The sequence below is a fragment of the Chenopodium quinoa genome, unplaced genomic scaffold (assembly GCF_001683475.1).
Source record: "Chenopodium quinoa cultivar QQ74 unplaced genomic scaffold, ASM168347v1, whole genome shotgun sequence".
NCBI classification, from domain to species: domain Eukaryota; kingdom Viridiplantae; phylum Streptophyta; class Magnoliopsida; order Caryophyllales; family Amaranthaceae; genus Chenopodium; species Chenopodium quinoa.
The window spans coordinates 47791-64565 of record NW_018743032.1 but is presented as its reverse complement, the minus strand read 5'-3'; the positions used below and the strand labels follow the sequence as shown (position 1 = coordinate 64565).

At 34.1% G+C, this 16775-nt stretch overlaps 1 protein-coding gene across 1 annotated transcript; it reads right to left on the bottom strand.

The window, feature by feature from the left end:
- Positions 1–1315: 1315 nt before the first annotated feature.
- Positions 1316–16249, bottom strand: LOC110730372 (E3 ubiquitin-protein ligase UPL4-like). The gene is made up of 19 exons (XM_021910160.1): positions 15954–16249; positions 14687–15372; positions 14458–14568; positions 14248–14364; positions 13942–14100; positions 13639–13800; positions 12213–12365; positions 11948–12069; positions 10717–11854; positions 6206–6307; positions 5985–6036; positions 4669–5873; positions 4097–4324; positions 3898–4002; positions 2760–2840; positions 2602–2670; positions 2376–2504; positions 1861–1944; positions 1316–1756 (listed from the first exon to the last, which is right to left on the bottom strand). The coding sequence occupies exons 2-19, from the start codon at positions 15365–15367 to the stop codon at positions 1691–1693; spliced, it is 4764 nt and encodes a 1587-aa protein (XP_021765852.1). The 5' UTR covers positions 15368–15372; positions 15954–16249; the 3' UTR covers positions 1316–1690.
- Positions 16250–16775: the final 526 nt, after the last annotated feature.

Here is a 16775-nt window from a genome sequence, read left to right as displayed (position 1 = left end):
CTATATATATATATATATATATATATATATATTGCTTCAATTTGAATAATTTTAGTTTGGATCGAAAACTAAATTAAAAATATGATATTATGCCTATTTTAAATTTAGGACTGTATCTGTATATTTACAATAAGTATGTTTTCAAAACCAATGCTCCTTAATAGTTAGAAATGCACAAGCACGTCAATTAGTACAACTAATATTTGATTTAAATTATTATTCTCTTTTAGCTTCTTATTTACAGTCAACCTGTATTACTACCTCCGTTAACAGTTATTTGCAACATTTACCAAAGACAGGTGATGACTATTATTTGCAACAAAACTATTTTTTTTCTTAATGTATTTACTTTTTTATGATAAAATTACCAAAACACCCTCATTTAAAAATTATTAACACATAACACTACAAATAATTACAAATTATTATAACTATAGTCAAACTCAATTATCTAAACTTCTATCCCAAAAAAATCTGATTCATCCCTAATTTTATCAACACACCATCTCTCTCCTCCATCTTCATCTTCTTCCGTCTTCATTTCTCATTTCCTTCTTCATTTCTCATCCCTCATTTCTACTTATTTCGTGGGTGGGTTTAGTAGATCTAGTTTGTGTGTAGGGTTCGTTAGATCTGGTAGGTGGTTATTTCATGGGTGCTGGTGGTTCGTGGGTGTTGGTGGTTTGTGTGTGGGTATTAGTGGGTCGTGTGTGGGTGTTGGTAGTTCGTGGTGTTGGTGGCTTTTCTGGGTGGTTCGTGGCGTGTTGTTTCGTGGGTTTAAGTGGTTCGCATGTGGTTGTTTCGTGGGTTTAGGAGGTTCGCAAGTGGCTGTTTCGTGGGTGGGTTTGGTTTTTAGGTTTCAGATCTGGTGGTTTTCGTGGTTTTAGGTGGATTTCGGTGGTTTGTGAGTGGTTTCGGCGATTTGTGGGTGGCGTGGGTGGTGATTCATGGGTTCTAGGTGGCATAGGTTGTGATTCTGAGTGGCATGTGGTGGTGGTCTAGATGGTTTTGGTTTGATTACAGTTTGTTTTTTAAAAAAATTTGATTAATAATTAATTGCATGGCCATAACTTTTAATAATCATGTTTAAGAAGTTTTGTCTAGGAGTCCGCGCAGACACCCTTTAATGCAAATAACTGCTAACGGAGGTAGTAAGTATATCATATTCCTAAATATAGTATGAGACTGCATAATATTTAGGTATCGGAGTGCAGAAAATCAACAAATGTTATTATTTTTCCCCTGCACAAAAGTATGTGAAACCAAAAATGCAAGCAAATAGCTAGATATTTCCAAGTTCAAAAGCCATAAACTATAAACACAGGGAAACCACTGAAACAGAGTTTACTCAATAAATATATACATGTAGTCATATCCATGATTAGAAATTACTAGAATTGATGTTCAATTCACAACGATAGAAAAAAGGACGTAGAAAGAGATACCTAAAGCGCTTAAACTCCTACCTGTACAACTCCTAAAAGGCTAAAACAACCGACTGAATATATATGCACCTGCTATATACAAAGTTCAGTGTAAGTCAGAAATGGAGGTCATCTCTTTCTCTTGCCGGGCATTATCAGCTATTCTTCCACCATCATGTCATTTTGGTTCCTTGTATGTACAGCTCTACCTCTAATCTAGCCTAGTAATTACAAATCCACGATGCAGGTACCTATCTTAGTTCAGGCTATGACAGATGAAATGAACCTTGCCCTTCTGTTATGGCATATAAAAGCTTCTCTTTCAAATTCTCCTGCACAAAGGTTTCAGGATGTAACATCTATTCGAAACGGTAAAGTAATACAGAAGAACAAAAAAAAAAAGAGAGAGAAATAATATATGGCCATGGCATATCACCTTGGAAGAATATGGTGGTAGCTTAAGATAATTAGCACATGTCATGACGCTAGGCAAGTCTGCATCAGGGAAGTTGCTTGAATGCTGCATAAGCAAAGAACAAGTCAGAAAAGTAGATGGAATAGAAATGCCAAACAATTTTGAAGCACACTGAGAATTAAGGATTGAAAAGCTCAGGTTTACTTCTAAGGGCAAGTCATGCTTTAGGTCTCAATATAACTATCAGTTTCGTAATATGTTATGTTTCTTACTTTCTCATAACAATATTAAAAATTTTGAAGTGCGAACATAATCAAGGAAACGAGAAAATATTAATCCCTCCGTTAGGATTAGTAGTCATATAAGGATTTCATATTGATTTTAACAATATAACCTTTGTTTTAGTTGTCTCTCACATAATCTCATCATTTTCTAATGAAAGTATCATGGGAATCCAATCCGCCAATTTTAGTATATGCAACAATTTTTTCAAACATAATAATTATTCAATAAGCTAATAATTCAGATTATAAGACCTTGCGCACAATTGTCAGCTTTGGATTAAGGGAAGCCAAACCACCAGGGGGTAGCCGGGGTGCACCAGTCACAAACTGAAGAAAAGCACGTCTTTGCTCATAGGTGAACTCACTGATAACCTCCAATAACTGAAATCCGCCAAAAGTAGACAGTAAGTTGATTGTATACACAAAGAATTGCATAATGTTCTAAAGTACATAATTAGATGGGAACTTGAAAGTTTACATTGATGATTGGACTGCTGCCAGCCGTATATCCATGATCAAACTTGATATGATCAAACAGGTCAACCGACTGAAATCCACCATAAAATTTAAAGTAAGAAACAAAAATATTCACCAGCTTCAACAAAACAAATTAGCATGTTATCCATGGACACATACAAGCCAAGAATCATGTTCTCCACAAAGCAAATGCTCAAGCTCCTCCTCAGTAAAAAGTTGAAGATGCTTATCAGATATTGCCTGAAAAGAGTTCATATTATTAGAGAGAAACCATATTCTGTTTCTACAGTAAAGTAGACATAACATGATAAAAAAAATTAGTTCATCTTCATTATAAAAAAATAAATAATATAATAAATGTTATGTAATAATATTTAATAGCGTGTGGATGTCCATTCTAGAATGTGAAGGATTAGATTAAACTGAGAAAAGTTATGATGGTACCAATTAAAATGTATTCAGATATCATGATAAAATAGCATTGCTGAATGTAAGAATGTTATGATACCGGTATATGATGGAACCGATGAATATCATGCATATGCAAAATGAGTGCGCTTGATAAAAGAGGATTTGAAATAAGTGTCCACTTTTGATGTCGACATATTGGTAGAGTTTAAAGGCTTATTATGGACCAGAAGTCCAACATAATATGAATTATGATGATCAAAGGATTATTACGGGCCATAAGTCTGATAAAAAACATGGATTTTTAACCCACACTGTACAATATCTTGCATGTATGAGTCTTACATTTATGTGCATGTATGAGTCGTAGATAAATAATTTACTCATTGCATGTGTACAAAGTTTTTAGGTGCATTACTTATTATATATTTTTGTGTTTAATGTTTTATCATGATTATTACATCTCATATTGCATTCACTAGTTCTATTTAATAATTGTGGACTTGTGGTGTTTGTAAATGTTTGTCTAAAGTATAGTGAGACGTAATTGATAAGTTTGTGTAAACTTACAGCAAGGATATATATATATATATCATAGCATGTTATGAATCATGCAAGAAGAAGGAACTTATACAACGTATTTAAAACCAATCCTTGCAAGTTGCATGCCTAGAAGGGTGTTGCAAGTTAAAAGAAACAGAGGAAGTAAATCACATTTTAAGACGTCCCAAGATTCATTCATGATTGAAACTACAGCAATGATCCAATCCATACTGAAGGTTGTAAGGTGCAACCAAATAGCAAACAACACTTCTTAATTTAAGACTTTAAACCTAAAATAAACAAATAAGCCAAACTCAAAAATCTTACAAGCATTACAAATCCAAACCTGATTCAATCCTGATTTAAAAGCTTCCACTTGTCTAGATATTCCAGTTTGTAATGTAGCATCCAAAACAAAAGAAATATACTCCTCCAGATTGTTGATGTTAACCTACACAAAAGGGAAGCAGTTTGTAAGCCTGATATGCTGAAAACCTATTATGCTTAAAGAGTTGAAGCAGTATTGAAGAATAATTGATCCGAACCATCACGTCATCCATCCCAGATGAAAGGACATATTCAGGGTAACCAGGGAGAGTATAATCAAGACATAGATCTTCAATCTTTGTACACCAGAACCTCAAACCATCAACATGAGCAGTATTATCCCCACATGCAGATTCACATTTTTGTCTGTTAACAAGAGCCTTAAACTCCAGCAAAATTCTTCCAAGATCAGGATCAAACGATTGAATATCACACAGAGAGAGTTCCTAACATAACATAAACAACATTACTGATGAAAAAAGCACCTAAGTCAAAAAGCCAAAAGCAAATCCAACCTCCTTAGTCCAGTTTTTTTATTATAAGATTGATAAGGGCCCACACTTTTTGTCAAATGAGAATCAAAGTTAAGTATCTAAACTTAGCATCTTTCTTTTGGAGTTGCTAAGTTTAGATACCAACTAATTGGTATCCTTTGCAAAAAAAAATCTCTCTCCTAAATAAACTCCCTCAAGTCTCACCATTGGAGATGGTCTTATTATTATATTTTTTTTTTTGGGGGGGGGGGGGGGGGGTTGGTTGGTTGAGTGGTGATAAAACTCAATAGTATTACCTTCCCTAAAACAAGTTTATAAAATGCTACGGAGAAAGGAATATCCAATACTCTTCCATCTTGAAGAGCTTTTCCAACAATTTGTCCCAACAGCTTAAACTTTTTAATAACATCAGAAAACTCAATCCCATTTATGTTGCTTGACGTCTGTGACCAAGGGCGAGGAAATAGTCCAGAAGTAGATACCATCAATCTGGAACTAGAATCCTGCTTACTGCAACTGTTAGTAGATGATATATAATCACCTCTCCACATACCCAAGCCAGCCTTTTGAAACTCATGACTTACTAATGTGTAAAATTCCAGTGTTGGACCGAGACCTGTACCAACTTCTTCACTGTATTCCACCTCAATAACTACCTTCTTTTGTGCAGAAAGATCCATCATTTGAGCAGCTGACTCCAAAACACGTTCCCGACATACCAGGAACTTCTTACGAGGTGGACTACCAACAGAAGCTCTCCTGTCTCTAGATGAATTTGAATCACTAGGAGATGACGTAGGGATTTGCACTTTACCAAATGCTGCCAACTGAAAAAACTTGCATCTTGCCTCAAAGCTGAATAAGAATGGGCATCTAGCAATCAACTGACTACACCACAATGGCATGGCTCCAACATGGACTGATGAGGGATCCCGCATCTGTTGTTCTAATTTGTCTGACAATCTGCTGCTCACAAATTCATACTGTGACAATCTAGGAAGTGCTACTTTTAACTCATCCAAATCGTCTATTTTACCTTCAGCAAAAGCATTCATTCTTTCATAAGACACCAAATGATATGAAAAGCGGTTCATCATTTCCAAACATCTGAGGAGCAACAATATATCACTTGAAGTACTTGATGAACCCAGCTTCGAACCAAGTCCATGAGAAAATATGTTGGAGAAAAGTGGCATAACTTGCCGGCATAACAAAACTTTATCTATTGTAGCATCGCCATACATGTTACTAGACTCCTTAAGACTCCTTGTCTCATTACCTGCTACTCTCCTATACGTTATTGTGTGTGTACTAGTCCACAATTTTGAACCATTCACTCGTCTTTCAAGAATTTCTTGGTATAGGGTAGATGAAGATTCTAACAACTCTCCATCGAGGTAAAGTGCCAACTTTAATGGAATATACTCTTTGTTGAAGGATGCTTGAGACAGGCCCTTCCTACTATTTTCATTATCACCACATAGGCAGGTAGAGCTAGTTTCTGCACACATCAAACGAGTAATTTTACAATGATTTTAAAATAATTCAAGATGGAAAGAAATCTGAACAAGAAATTTCACTATCCAAGACATAACATGTCAAGCCCACTCACCTATTAGGTTTTCAGTTGCATTTGGTAACGGAATTTCCTCTTCTAGAGATCCCTGAAACAGCCAAAGCATTAGAAGTTAATCACAGTTCCATTACAGCACTAATAGATTTATGAAGTAGCCAGTTTTTGGAGGCCAGGTAATATTGATATTTGGATAGCTTTCAGACAATAGTGCAAAACAACAGATTTGAGGACACTTAATTAGAAAGCAGACAACTCACAGATTGAACTTCACTTGATACTTCTGCGGCTCCAATAACCTTTGTCTGCCCCACATCAGATATGTCCATAGCTGAGCTATGAGATTTATCATCACCATTTTCCTGCAAGTAGTAGTAGATTCTAATAAGATTTATAAACCAAGAGTGGTCAATAGGCTAAAGCAGTAGGCCAGTGATTCTACCTACAGAAACCATACCGAATAGATCAACATATTCTTTTTCATTTTGAAATTTATAGGTAGTAACTGGAGTTTCATATTATTCACAAGTATTGAAAATTAAAAAAAAATAATCATTCCTTTCTTTTGTTTTTGTTCCAGCTCATAATCTGAACAAGTCACATAAAGGTAATAAACCTTAGTACATGTTATTTGATGCTGAGAAAACCCCCAAAGCATGAAGGATTTTGTTACATAATTCTTTTGTTTCTAATAAGTTGTTTAATATTTGACATGCTGAAATACATACATAATGGGCTGGTTTTAGATCAACCACCAAAAGTATTTCTAGTTAGAAAGTTATAAGATGTTTATAATTCTAAATATTGATCTTTTTTTAGTAATTATATTGCTGACATGAAAACATCCTGTTACAGCTTCCGGTATAACTGTTTCCCCATTCTTTGTCCCTAAGTCCCTGTGAAGGTTTCGTACAATTTCAAATTCTTACGATTCCAGCAAAAAAATTTCCCATTTAGGCCTCATAACAAGAGCTTACGGGTTTTACCATGAAACAAAGTTATTCAATTTCGCACAATGTGACAAATTGAAGAGCAAATATACGAAATAGCACGCAAATAACACCTTTATTTTCTTAGTTTCAAAACGATATAGTTGTTCCGTTGCTTTACATTTATTTTGTTTGCAGTTAAGTAATCCCAAATTATAAAATTTATTTTTGATTTAAAAAATAAGAATTTCATTTTTGCTCTCTTTCAAACATAAATAGAGTTTTAATTTCATAAGAAAAAGTTAGTGACGTTATAATTTTATTTTTATTTTTATTTTTATTTTTTTGGAAAAAATCAACCTCTAAAATCATTCAATAGATAATCAAATCTTTTGCAAATGAAGAAAATAAGAAAGATCAGGTCAAATTCAAACTACCATGCTATTATTACTTACCATATTTCATATGGTGAAGGTAGAGTCTTTTCTCAAAAATAAAAATAAAAAAATTATTGCTGCCAAGCATGAATGAATACTAAACATTTAACAATAATTTAAAAATATGCATTGAAGCAGCTAACCCCATGCATGATAATAGTGAAGAAAGAATAACTAAATTCTGATTTGGATGTCCAAATTGATTAAGATGTCCATGACAAATTACATGAACACTGGATAAACAATACGGTACTCGACTAGGATTTAATTCTTGTTTGGACACGTGGTTTTCTCTAGAGACCTTTCTCTCAAAAAACCCATAATCCAGCTACACAGAGTAAAAGAATTTTGATTGATTTCCCTTCAGTTATTTACGTTATTCTCTTTACCATTGTGCCATGGAGCTATGGCAAAAATCTCCATTAGTGATAAATCCACTATGATAATCCTATGCCATGTAGTTAACTATCACAAATTGCCACACTGCTAAATGTTTAGAAAGCAACGATAATGTTGCATCTCAGTTCTGATCTCCCTCCAAAACATAAGGCTGGTGACTTTTGAGAAAGAAGAGTTCTTTCTTAAAGAATTTCCTGCCTGCTTCAATGCTCTCACACGGATTCCTTTACCATCAGAAATGGCAAAATCATTTCTCAACAACTTATACCTCCAGACACTAGCACACTACTACTATGGAGTTTAATACTTAGATCGCGACTAGGGTAACATTGGTTTTAAAAATTGACAATAAACTTTACATTTGTTTGGTTACTTTTAGCTTTGTTTGTTAATGATTTGACCAAATATGTATTAAGAGGTAAGATCTTCTAATTTCATTCCCTCTCCCTACATTTGCACCTAATGCTTTTGGGTTAATCAAGCTACTAGTTAGCAACAAACTCAGGCCACCTTTGTCTACCTCCAACACCTAAATAATGCTTCACTGAATAACACAAATCTACTAATTATTAAAAGATTTGTTTAAAGTATTTAAATCACTAAACAACAGGTAGCTCATGATGAATGAAGCTTGAAAACTAATTCCCTAACTAATGTAATTTCAAATCACAAACAAAATTCATATGTATTACCACAATAATTTAAAAAATAACGCTGTTTTTTCTTCAATACAAAGGTTCTAAAAAGAGAATCATAAGATCTTTGTTTAATGCAGGGTAGAAAAATAGATGGTATACTGATATCAAACACAAACTATAACTATCAGGACTCAGGAATAGACAAGGAATGAACCAGATGAATTTCTTTGAACCTGGCAATCTTAGTTTTAAAAGGCGCAAGGCGCACCAAGGCACAAATGGTCCTTGCAGCCTAGGAGCGAGGCACAAGGCGAAGGCGCACGCCTTTTGTATGCAAGGCGCATGTATTTACATATTTATTTCAAATTATTTTTTACTTTGATTGTACTAAATACCAATTAAAAAGATTCATAATAAATTAAATAATAATATATGTAACGCTAAGGTAGTGTAAATTTGAAAAAGTGTCCATCATTCTTCAATTTATAACTTATATCTTAGTTATTTTCCTTGAGGCGCAAAGGCGTACATTACCAAAGGCGCTTTGAGGCGCGCGCCTTCCGTGGGTGACCTCGCCTAGCTAAAGCCCATTTCTTAGAGCCTGGGAGTGAGGCGCACCTAGGCGCGCCCGAGGTGCACTTTTTAAAACCAAGCTGGCAATCTGGCATGATATGAGACCATAGGTGAGAAGGGGAGCTCTAAGATAACATTTACCAAATTCCCAGACATTAATACAAATCCTCAAGCATGAAAACCAATTATTATGATAGAGAGCATGATTGGCAGAGAATTGCAATCTGAGCTCATGAACAGATTAAGCAAGTGTTAGAGGTGGCACAGCACAGCAATTAGACAATCATAGATCAGACAAAAACCTCCAACTAAAGCTTGTTTTCTGATTATTGCTGCTTCTAACTTGAGTAATTTGCAAGTCAAAACCCTCATTTTAATTATATGCTCCACTGTTTCAGTTCTCTTCAATTAGCTCCCCCATATTAATTGAAACTCTTTCGAAATAAAATTTACAATTAAAAGACATCGGAAACGGCACAATGCCACTGCTTTTATAAATAAATAGTAGCAATCTATACTAATATTTTTTTTTACAAAAAAAAAAAAAAAAGATAAATTTGCTTACATGATGCCACGTGGCCCTCCCACCTAAAGTATTTCCATTTAATTTAATATTTTGTAAAATAACCACCATGCATATTTTCTTCTTCCAGGTATTTCCAATTTTTTTAAACCATCTTGCCTATTCAATAAGTTGTTAGTTTCACCCCCTGATTTAACAAAGTGAAACACACTCTCTTCCACTGACTTTGTTTCAATTTTCTTTACATTGATAAAATATGACTGACAATTTTAGTTTCACTGGCCATTCTAAATATCCTTTTTTTTTATTTTTATTTATTTATAATTACTATTATTATTTTATTGTAAATGGTTGCATTAACACACTCTCTTCCACTGACTTTGTTTCAATTTTTTTTACATTGATAAAATATGACTGACAATTTTTGTTTCACTGGCCATTCTAAATATCCTTTTTTTATTTTTATTTATTTATTATTACTATTATTATTTGATTGTAAATGGTTGCATTAACACACTCTCTTCCACTGACTTTGTTTCAATTTTTTTTTTTTACATTGATAAAATATGACTGACAACTTTAGTTTCACTGGCCATTCTAAATATCCTTTTTTTATTTTTATTTATTTATTATTACTATTATTATTTGATTGTAAATGGTTGCATTAACACACTCTCTTCCACTGACTTTGTTTCAATTTTTTTTACATTGATAAAATATGACTGACAATTTTAGTTTCACTGGCCATTCTAAATATCCTTTTTTTATTTTTATTTATTTATTATTACTATTATTATTTGATTGTAAATGGTTGCATTAACCCCTTTTTAGCTTCCATTTACTGCTTAGTTTGCCTTGAACTTCAATTCATTAGTATTTTTACAAAAATATATAATTTCTAACTTGAAGATATTTACATTTTGGAAAAAAAAAAAAAAAAAAAAAAAAGGTCTTAGATTTTGAATAAGCATTGTAGAAATATATTTTAATAAAATAGTGTACATTAATATAACTCAATCAATCAATTAAAGCCTTAATCCCATAAGTGAGGTTAGCTACATTAATATAACTCAATAATAAAAATAATAAAAATTAACGCAACCCATGCATACACAGGATAAATACTACTTCATCATTTAAATGAAAATAAGGACAACTAGATGAGATTACCAAGGTTACCGAGTAAAGAGTGAACAGGAGAATATTTTACATCTATTGTCATTATGGAAACCAAATGAAAAATTAAGACTCAATTTAAAGCAAGAAACTAACCTGCAAATCAGGCGTAACAGTGCAAGTGCTCCCTGATCCCAAATGTTTAACACCTTTGCATGAATGGGAGGCAGCACCAAGAGGAGCTTGATTAGAATCAGTTTTTGCTTCAAGGGACGCCTGGGTACCAGCTTCTGAAGATTCCTTTCTTGTTTGGCCTACTTTGGGCTGTAGATATTGTTCAATTTCCTCCACAAGGCAAAAAGGATCAACAGTCACAGCATCTTTCAAGTAGTCACCTAAGCACAATTCTTCTTCTCCCCTCACAAAGCGGACTTTGAGAGACGGATACGTGGTTGAGCGTCCATTAGGAACAGTTGCATAAGAGCCTCTTTGCTTGGTTGCATAACCTGTCATAACAGTCATAGTTTCTACAGTTGAAAGGGCACTGTGTAATTTTCTCACAATCAAAGACAATGGTAAATTTCGTGAGGTTGAATCAGGTGACGACAAAGACATTCTTGCAAAGGCCTCAAATCTTTTTTGTACACCATAAGCTTGCGTTAGGTCATCAGAGACATATGAGCTGCTTAAAAACTGACCATTTGATAGGTAGTTCAATAATGCCTTGATAATGCCACTTTCTATGAGCTCAAATGTTGAAACAGGTACATTCCCTCCAAGTTGAAGTATGACTTTATCCAAAATACTGCACAGTCTCTCTTCCCTCTGAGAAGCTGCTTCCCTGTCTAGGGATATGTTTAGAAAATCATTCATTGTATGAGAAGCATTTCTAAGGTCCTCAAGTAAATCAGTCACTATGCTCTGAGAACTATGTAGTTCTACAGAGAAGTAATTCGTCTTCAGATGCTCAGCCAGGCTGATAACAGATTCTTTGTTAGCCTTGCATTTTTCAGAATCGATAGTGGACTGTGACTTTCTGGTATGATAGAAACAGCATAAGCACCCCACAACCTCCTTCACAGCAATCTTTTTACTTTGGCTACTGCCAGTCATGGGAAAAGTTTGCTGTGAACAACTATCTGGCATGAGAAGGTTATCAATTGCAAATAGAACACCTTCTTTGATGAAATATTGTATTAAGACATTAGAAAGCTTTTCCAGGACAGTGTCTGCAATCTGTAGAGCTAATAGCAGAACATGATAATCATTTCGAGTGAAAATTCCTGCCAAAAAGCTGTCATGCAGTTCAAAGAGATGTTATATATATTATGAAAAAAAAAATGGTAATGGTAAATGTTTGCCCAGAGATAGATCATGGATTTTTTACCTTGCAATGTTAATACTCTCAAATAATATGAGAAGAGTCTCAGGTTTGCTATAATAAAATAATCTACTGATAACTGAAAGGCATCCATAGCAGACATACAGATTAGCACCAGAGCTAACTACCTGCAAAAGGAATACAGTAATAAATATTAAATTAAACTTATTAATAAAAATAATAAAATAAAACAAATATAAAACTCTTAAGAAAGCACAGAGGCTAGGAAACAAAGAGGGTAGCCAATGTGTCTAAATACTAGTGGATTAACCTGGACCAAAGTAGGAAGAATATCTGTCCCAAACTCCTGCATTATATCAGGCTGATCCAACAATATTCTGTCCGTGCTTGACAAGAGTTCTTCCTTCGTATTTCTGATTACTTCAGGAAGCAGCCCATGCAGCAACTTCAGAACTTCATGCACCTAAAACATAAAAGGCTGATAATTTATACTTTCATCCACCAAAATATTGATGCCAGCTCATTTGAGAAGTAAGATAGATGAGTATTACATCAAGGTAGATAAATTTCTAGAATCTAGATGATACGTTAAAAATTAACCTTCACAATTTTAGGTCAGAAAAATAATGAGCCAGTTAGCCGGTTCATAAATATTTTATTATTATTTCCATTCAAAGCATAGTCTCGTTTTTCAGCACCCAAGATATCATTCGAATCGAAACCTCGAAGTAATTTCAATTCAGACACATACGTAATCTGGTATAAATTCACAGGCTCACATCCTAAGCCTCCACCATTAGTCCAATAGGCTTCGCATGTAAGTACTCCAAGAGGCAAGGGACATCATCATACATCTCACCAACTTGATAATTTGGGTTCACTAAACAGCTTTGGTTCCAAACTTGAAAAGCATTAATCACAGTGCACTTTGTTTTTCCCCTCATCCTTCCTGAATCTCACAATGTGCTCGTAATCTTTTCAAAATTTTGAGATTACGATGACATTGATGAAGACAAGACGTGATAGGGAGCAACAGAACAAAGAAAGTGTGAATATGGTGCTTAGTTTGTAGTGTTGCCTATGGGGATTTCTTGCCCTCCTTATGGACAGCACTTCTTAAGAAAGAGGCTTCTTTGGCAAAGACATATATCCCACTAAAACGTAATAATGGGTTCTGATGGACCAAAGAGAATAGGGAAGTTTCTAGGCTTATTTGAAACCTTAAATGTTAGTATTTTAAACAGAAGATTTATAGATTATATATCTTATCTTTAATGTATAAATGAAAATTTTAGATAGCATCTTCAATGACATTGTTCTTGCCATATTTTATAAGGTCACAATGCCCATCCTCATCATTTTACAATTTCAAGGATACCTCTTGATCATTAATTAATCTAATAATACATTAATAACATTTACAACAGCTATAATGATATTGTGAATATTCTATTCAAAAATCTGGGGTAAAAGCCAATTTCTCCCACCAAATAGAACATGCAGTATAAAAAATCTGCTTTAATAACTCTCTTTAATCACAATGCCCCTCCATGCCAAAGATTTTTCCCACCTTATAAACCCACCACTTCTGTACTGCTTGTTATCAATTCATCAAATATTGTTCACACATTATAACCTTAGCAACACAATAAATATCAGATGAAAGCATCAAATTACAGATTGGCACAAAATCTAACAATTTTAATAAGAAAAGAAAGGGAAGTAATAACACAAACCAGAGAGCAATTGCTGTCTTTTGTACGAGGGGAAGGAGTTACGTGAGAAACGTCAGAATTTGACAAAACATCCTTTACAATTCTTCCAATCTTAAGCTCAAAAAGAGTTCTTACAGCATCAGCTGATCTAGATGCAATTTTGGCAACTAGTCCAACAAGACCCTGTATCACAACATAGCAAAACAGACATGACTACAGTGCTTTTCTCTCCAAGACAGGAAACGAAAGTTCAGTTATAAGGCTGGAATAATTTGCAAATGCTTGCTGAAGAGCTGCTCTGAATATGAAAGAATCACAACTTACGGTGTATGTAGGTTGGCTTAAAGTGATTCGACTATTAAATTCTATGAGATGAATGACTTGATTAATGAGCCCATGACCATAAAGCTCACTCAACATCCCCGGAGAGTCCTTCACACAATCTCCTACTTTGATCAAGCAAATAGCTACAAGCTCTACCAGCTGAAGAGTACACATTAAAGTTGATTAAGAGAAGAGAAGAGCAAAAGAAAGTCACAAGTGACATGTGTGACATCCATGGCAGGAGCAAAGGCTATAACAAAATATAGATATACAAATAAATAAAATATCAAATGACACTTTACAAACCTGCTGATCTTCATACTGCAAAAGCATACACAATCTAGGAACTGCCTCCATGACAGGTGAAGGACATTCAGATGGGAGCTTCTTACATATATTGACAACAGTGCGTAGTGCGGTTCTCTAATACAAACAAAAATGAATAAATACAATTTAAAGTTACGAAAAAATAAGACAAAAATATAAATATTGGCCAATAAACTCACGGTGACTTACCTGGACGGTAGTAGAAAAGAAATCTATATAACCTAAAACAGCTGTTATTGCCCCAGATTGCAGGCATGGAAGTGGCTGATCACGGGAAATTTTCTCCAATGCTTGTAAGCACTACATGAAACAAGTGGCTAACATGAATCAAACAAAACATATTCGAACAAACATATAACATACAGCTAAAACGTTTTTAACATTATGGGGTCGCTTGTTAAATGGAGAGAAGACATACTTGTTCAGCTACATCAAGATAATCAATGATCAACAGTCTCTCACAAAAAGTAGGAACTGCTTCATGCCTGACAAGTAAACTAGAAGAACGTGGGTAAACATCACATAAATAAGTTAAAGCCCTGATAGACAAAAGCATAATATCTGGGCTGTTCTCATGCTTTGCCAACTTTACAAGGACAGAAGTAAATCGATCAGCTATCAAGCTTGATATTGAATCTTCAGTACAAAACGAAAGAAGTTTGCAAAGTTCAGTTAAAGCAGCTAATTGTCCTGAAGGCTCAGCATCATTACTCAAACAAGAAACAATCCCATCAAATCTGGCACTATCACTCTGTGATCGACTACGTTGAAGCTCACGAAGACTGCTATATCGATCATCATCATCATCCTCCATATCATCAGAATCACATGACCCATATGGAGAATCCCTCTCACCATCACCCTCAGAATGTCCAGAGGCTGAAGCTGCAGATGAAGATGAAGTTTCCATATCACCAACACGCATCTCAAATGCTGTACTCCGCGCATTAACAACTGTTTCAGGGGTTACAGTCGACGAACTCGGTCTAAACTCCAGCGAACTACATGCCCGCTTATCTGCAGGCAAATCTTCCGCCATCTCTACTCGTTTCTGACCCCTACTTTCCGTTATACTATCCCCCATTAACTTGTCTACCATCCACCCTGTATAAACCATACATACATTAAACCATCATAAACAACACTATATTTTCGAGCTTAAACTAAAAAATTCAATCAAGTGTCACAATTGCGATCATATAAACTACTAGTACAAATTTAAATCATCACCAACAACATATCCAATCATCCAAAAAAGCTAGTATCAATTAAACTATCAAAACAACACTATATTTAAGTCTAATGCTCGATTATTGTGTCACAATTAGAGCATTAAACTAATATCAATTAAACCATCACAAACAAACTATTTACAATCATCCAAAAAAAAAACCCATAAAACAGAATCACTGAATATGATATAAATAAATCAAAAATAATTATATTTCAATTTTGAATTGATCATCAACAAAAGAAAAACACTGACAAATTTTTTTAAAAAAATCAGAATTTTTTTAAACAAGTATCAGACTTACTAATCCAATTCAACACAACAAACAAGAGTCAGAATTGCACCAAATAATGAAAAATTTACAATATAATCGATCAAAATCAAACATTAAATTTAATTCAAAATAAATACAAAAATTAATGAAGATAAGATTGTAAGAGAAAAATTGACTTACAATATTAAAATTATTTGATGGGTATTTCCACAAATATAATGATCTTCGATTGTATCCAAATTGCAAGCAAAAAGTGTGAATAAGGTGTAAATGGCACTTGGATTTTTATAATACCACCGCCTCTATGGGTTTTTTTTTTTTTTTTTAGGTGTATATTTATTTATGAAAATTAATAATAATAAATTAATAAATTAACAGAGTTTTGATAATGATCAAAGTTTCCGAAAGATTATACAGTTCCCTCCGTAACTAATAAAGATTTAATCCCGGTTTATACGATAAAGATGATGGGAATTTCATAATCAAATTAATTACTGCTAATTATTATATGATGGGAAGTGATCCATACAACTACTCCCTCCGTCTCTTACTATAATGCCTCTTTTGAGTATTTATTTCTCACATGATAAAGAGAAAGAGGCATTCTATTAAGTACGGAGGGAGTATTGTGTACGCTCACATATTTGGTGTCTTTTGTTATAAGAGGTGATCAATATTCGGGCGGGCCGGGTCTTAATAATCCTTATGTCCAAACCTGCAAAAAAAGTAAAGACTTTGTCGGGTAAAGTAGAATTTTCAAACTTGTTATGGGTCGAATTCGGATATTTAACTAAAAATGTTGTTTTATGCTTACTCAAACCCTCACTATTTCAAGCCGGATAGTTGATCACCTTTGTTTTGTTAGAATTGTGGATGTCTATAGACACCCAAATGAGTCTCCCCGAAAACCAAACCAGTGATAAATACTTTTCACGTTGCTTGATTATTGAATGAAGCGAAAGTGTGAAAAGTCTTGTGATGGGGTTGTTTTAATAAATCTTT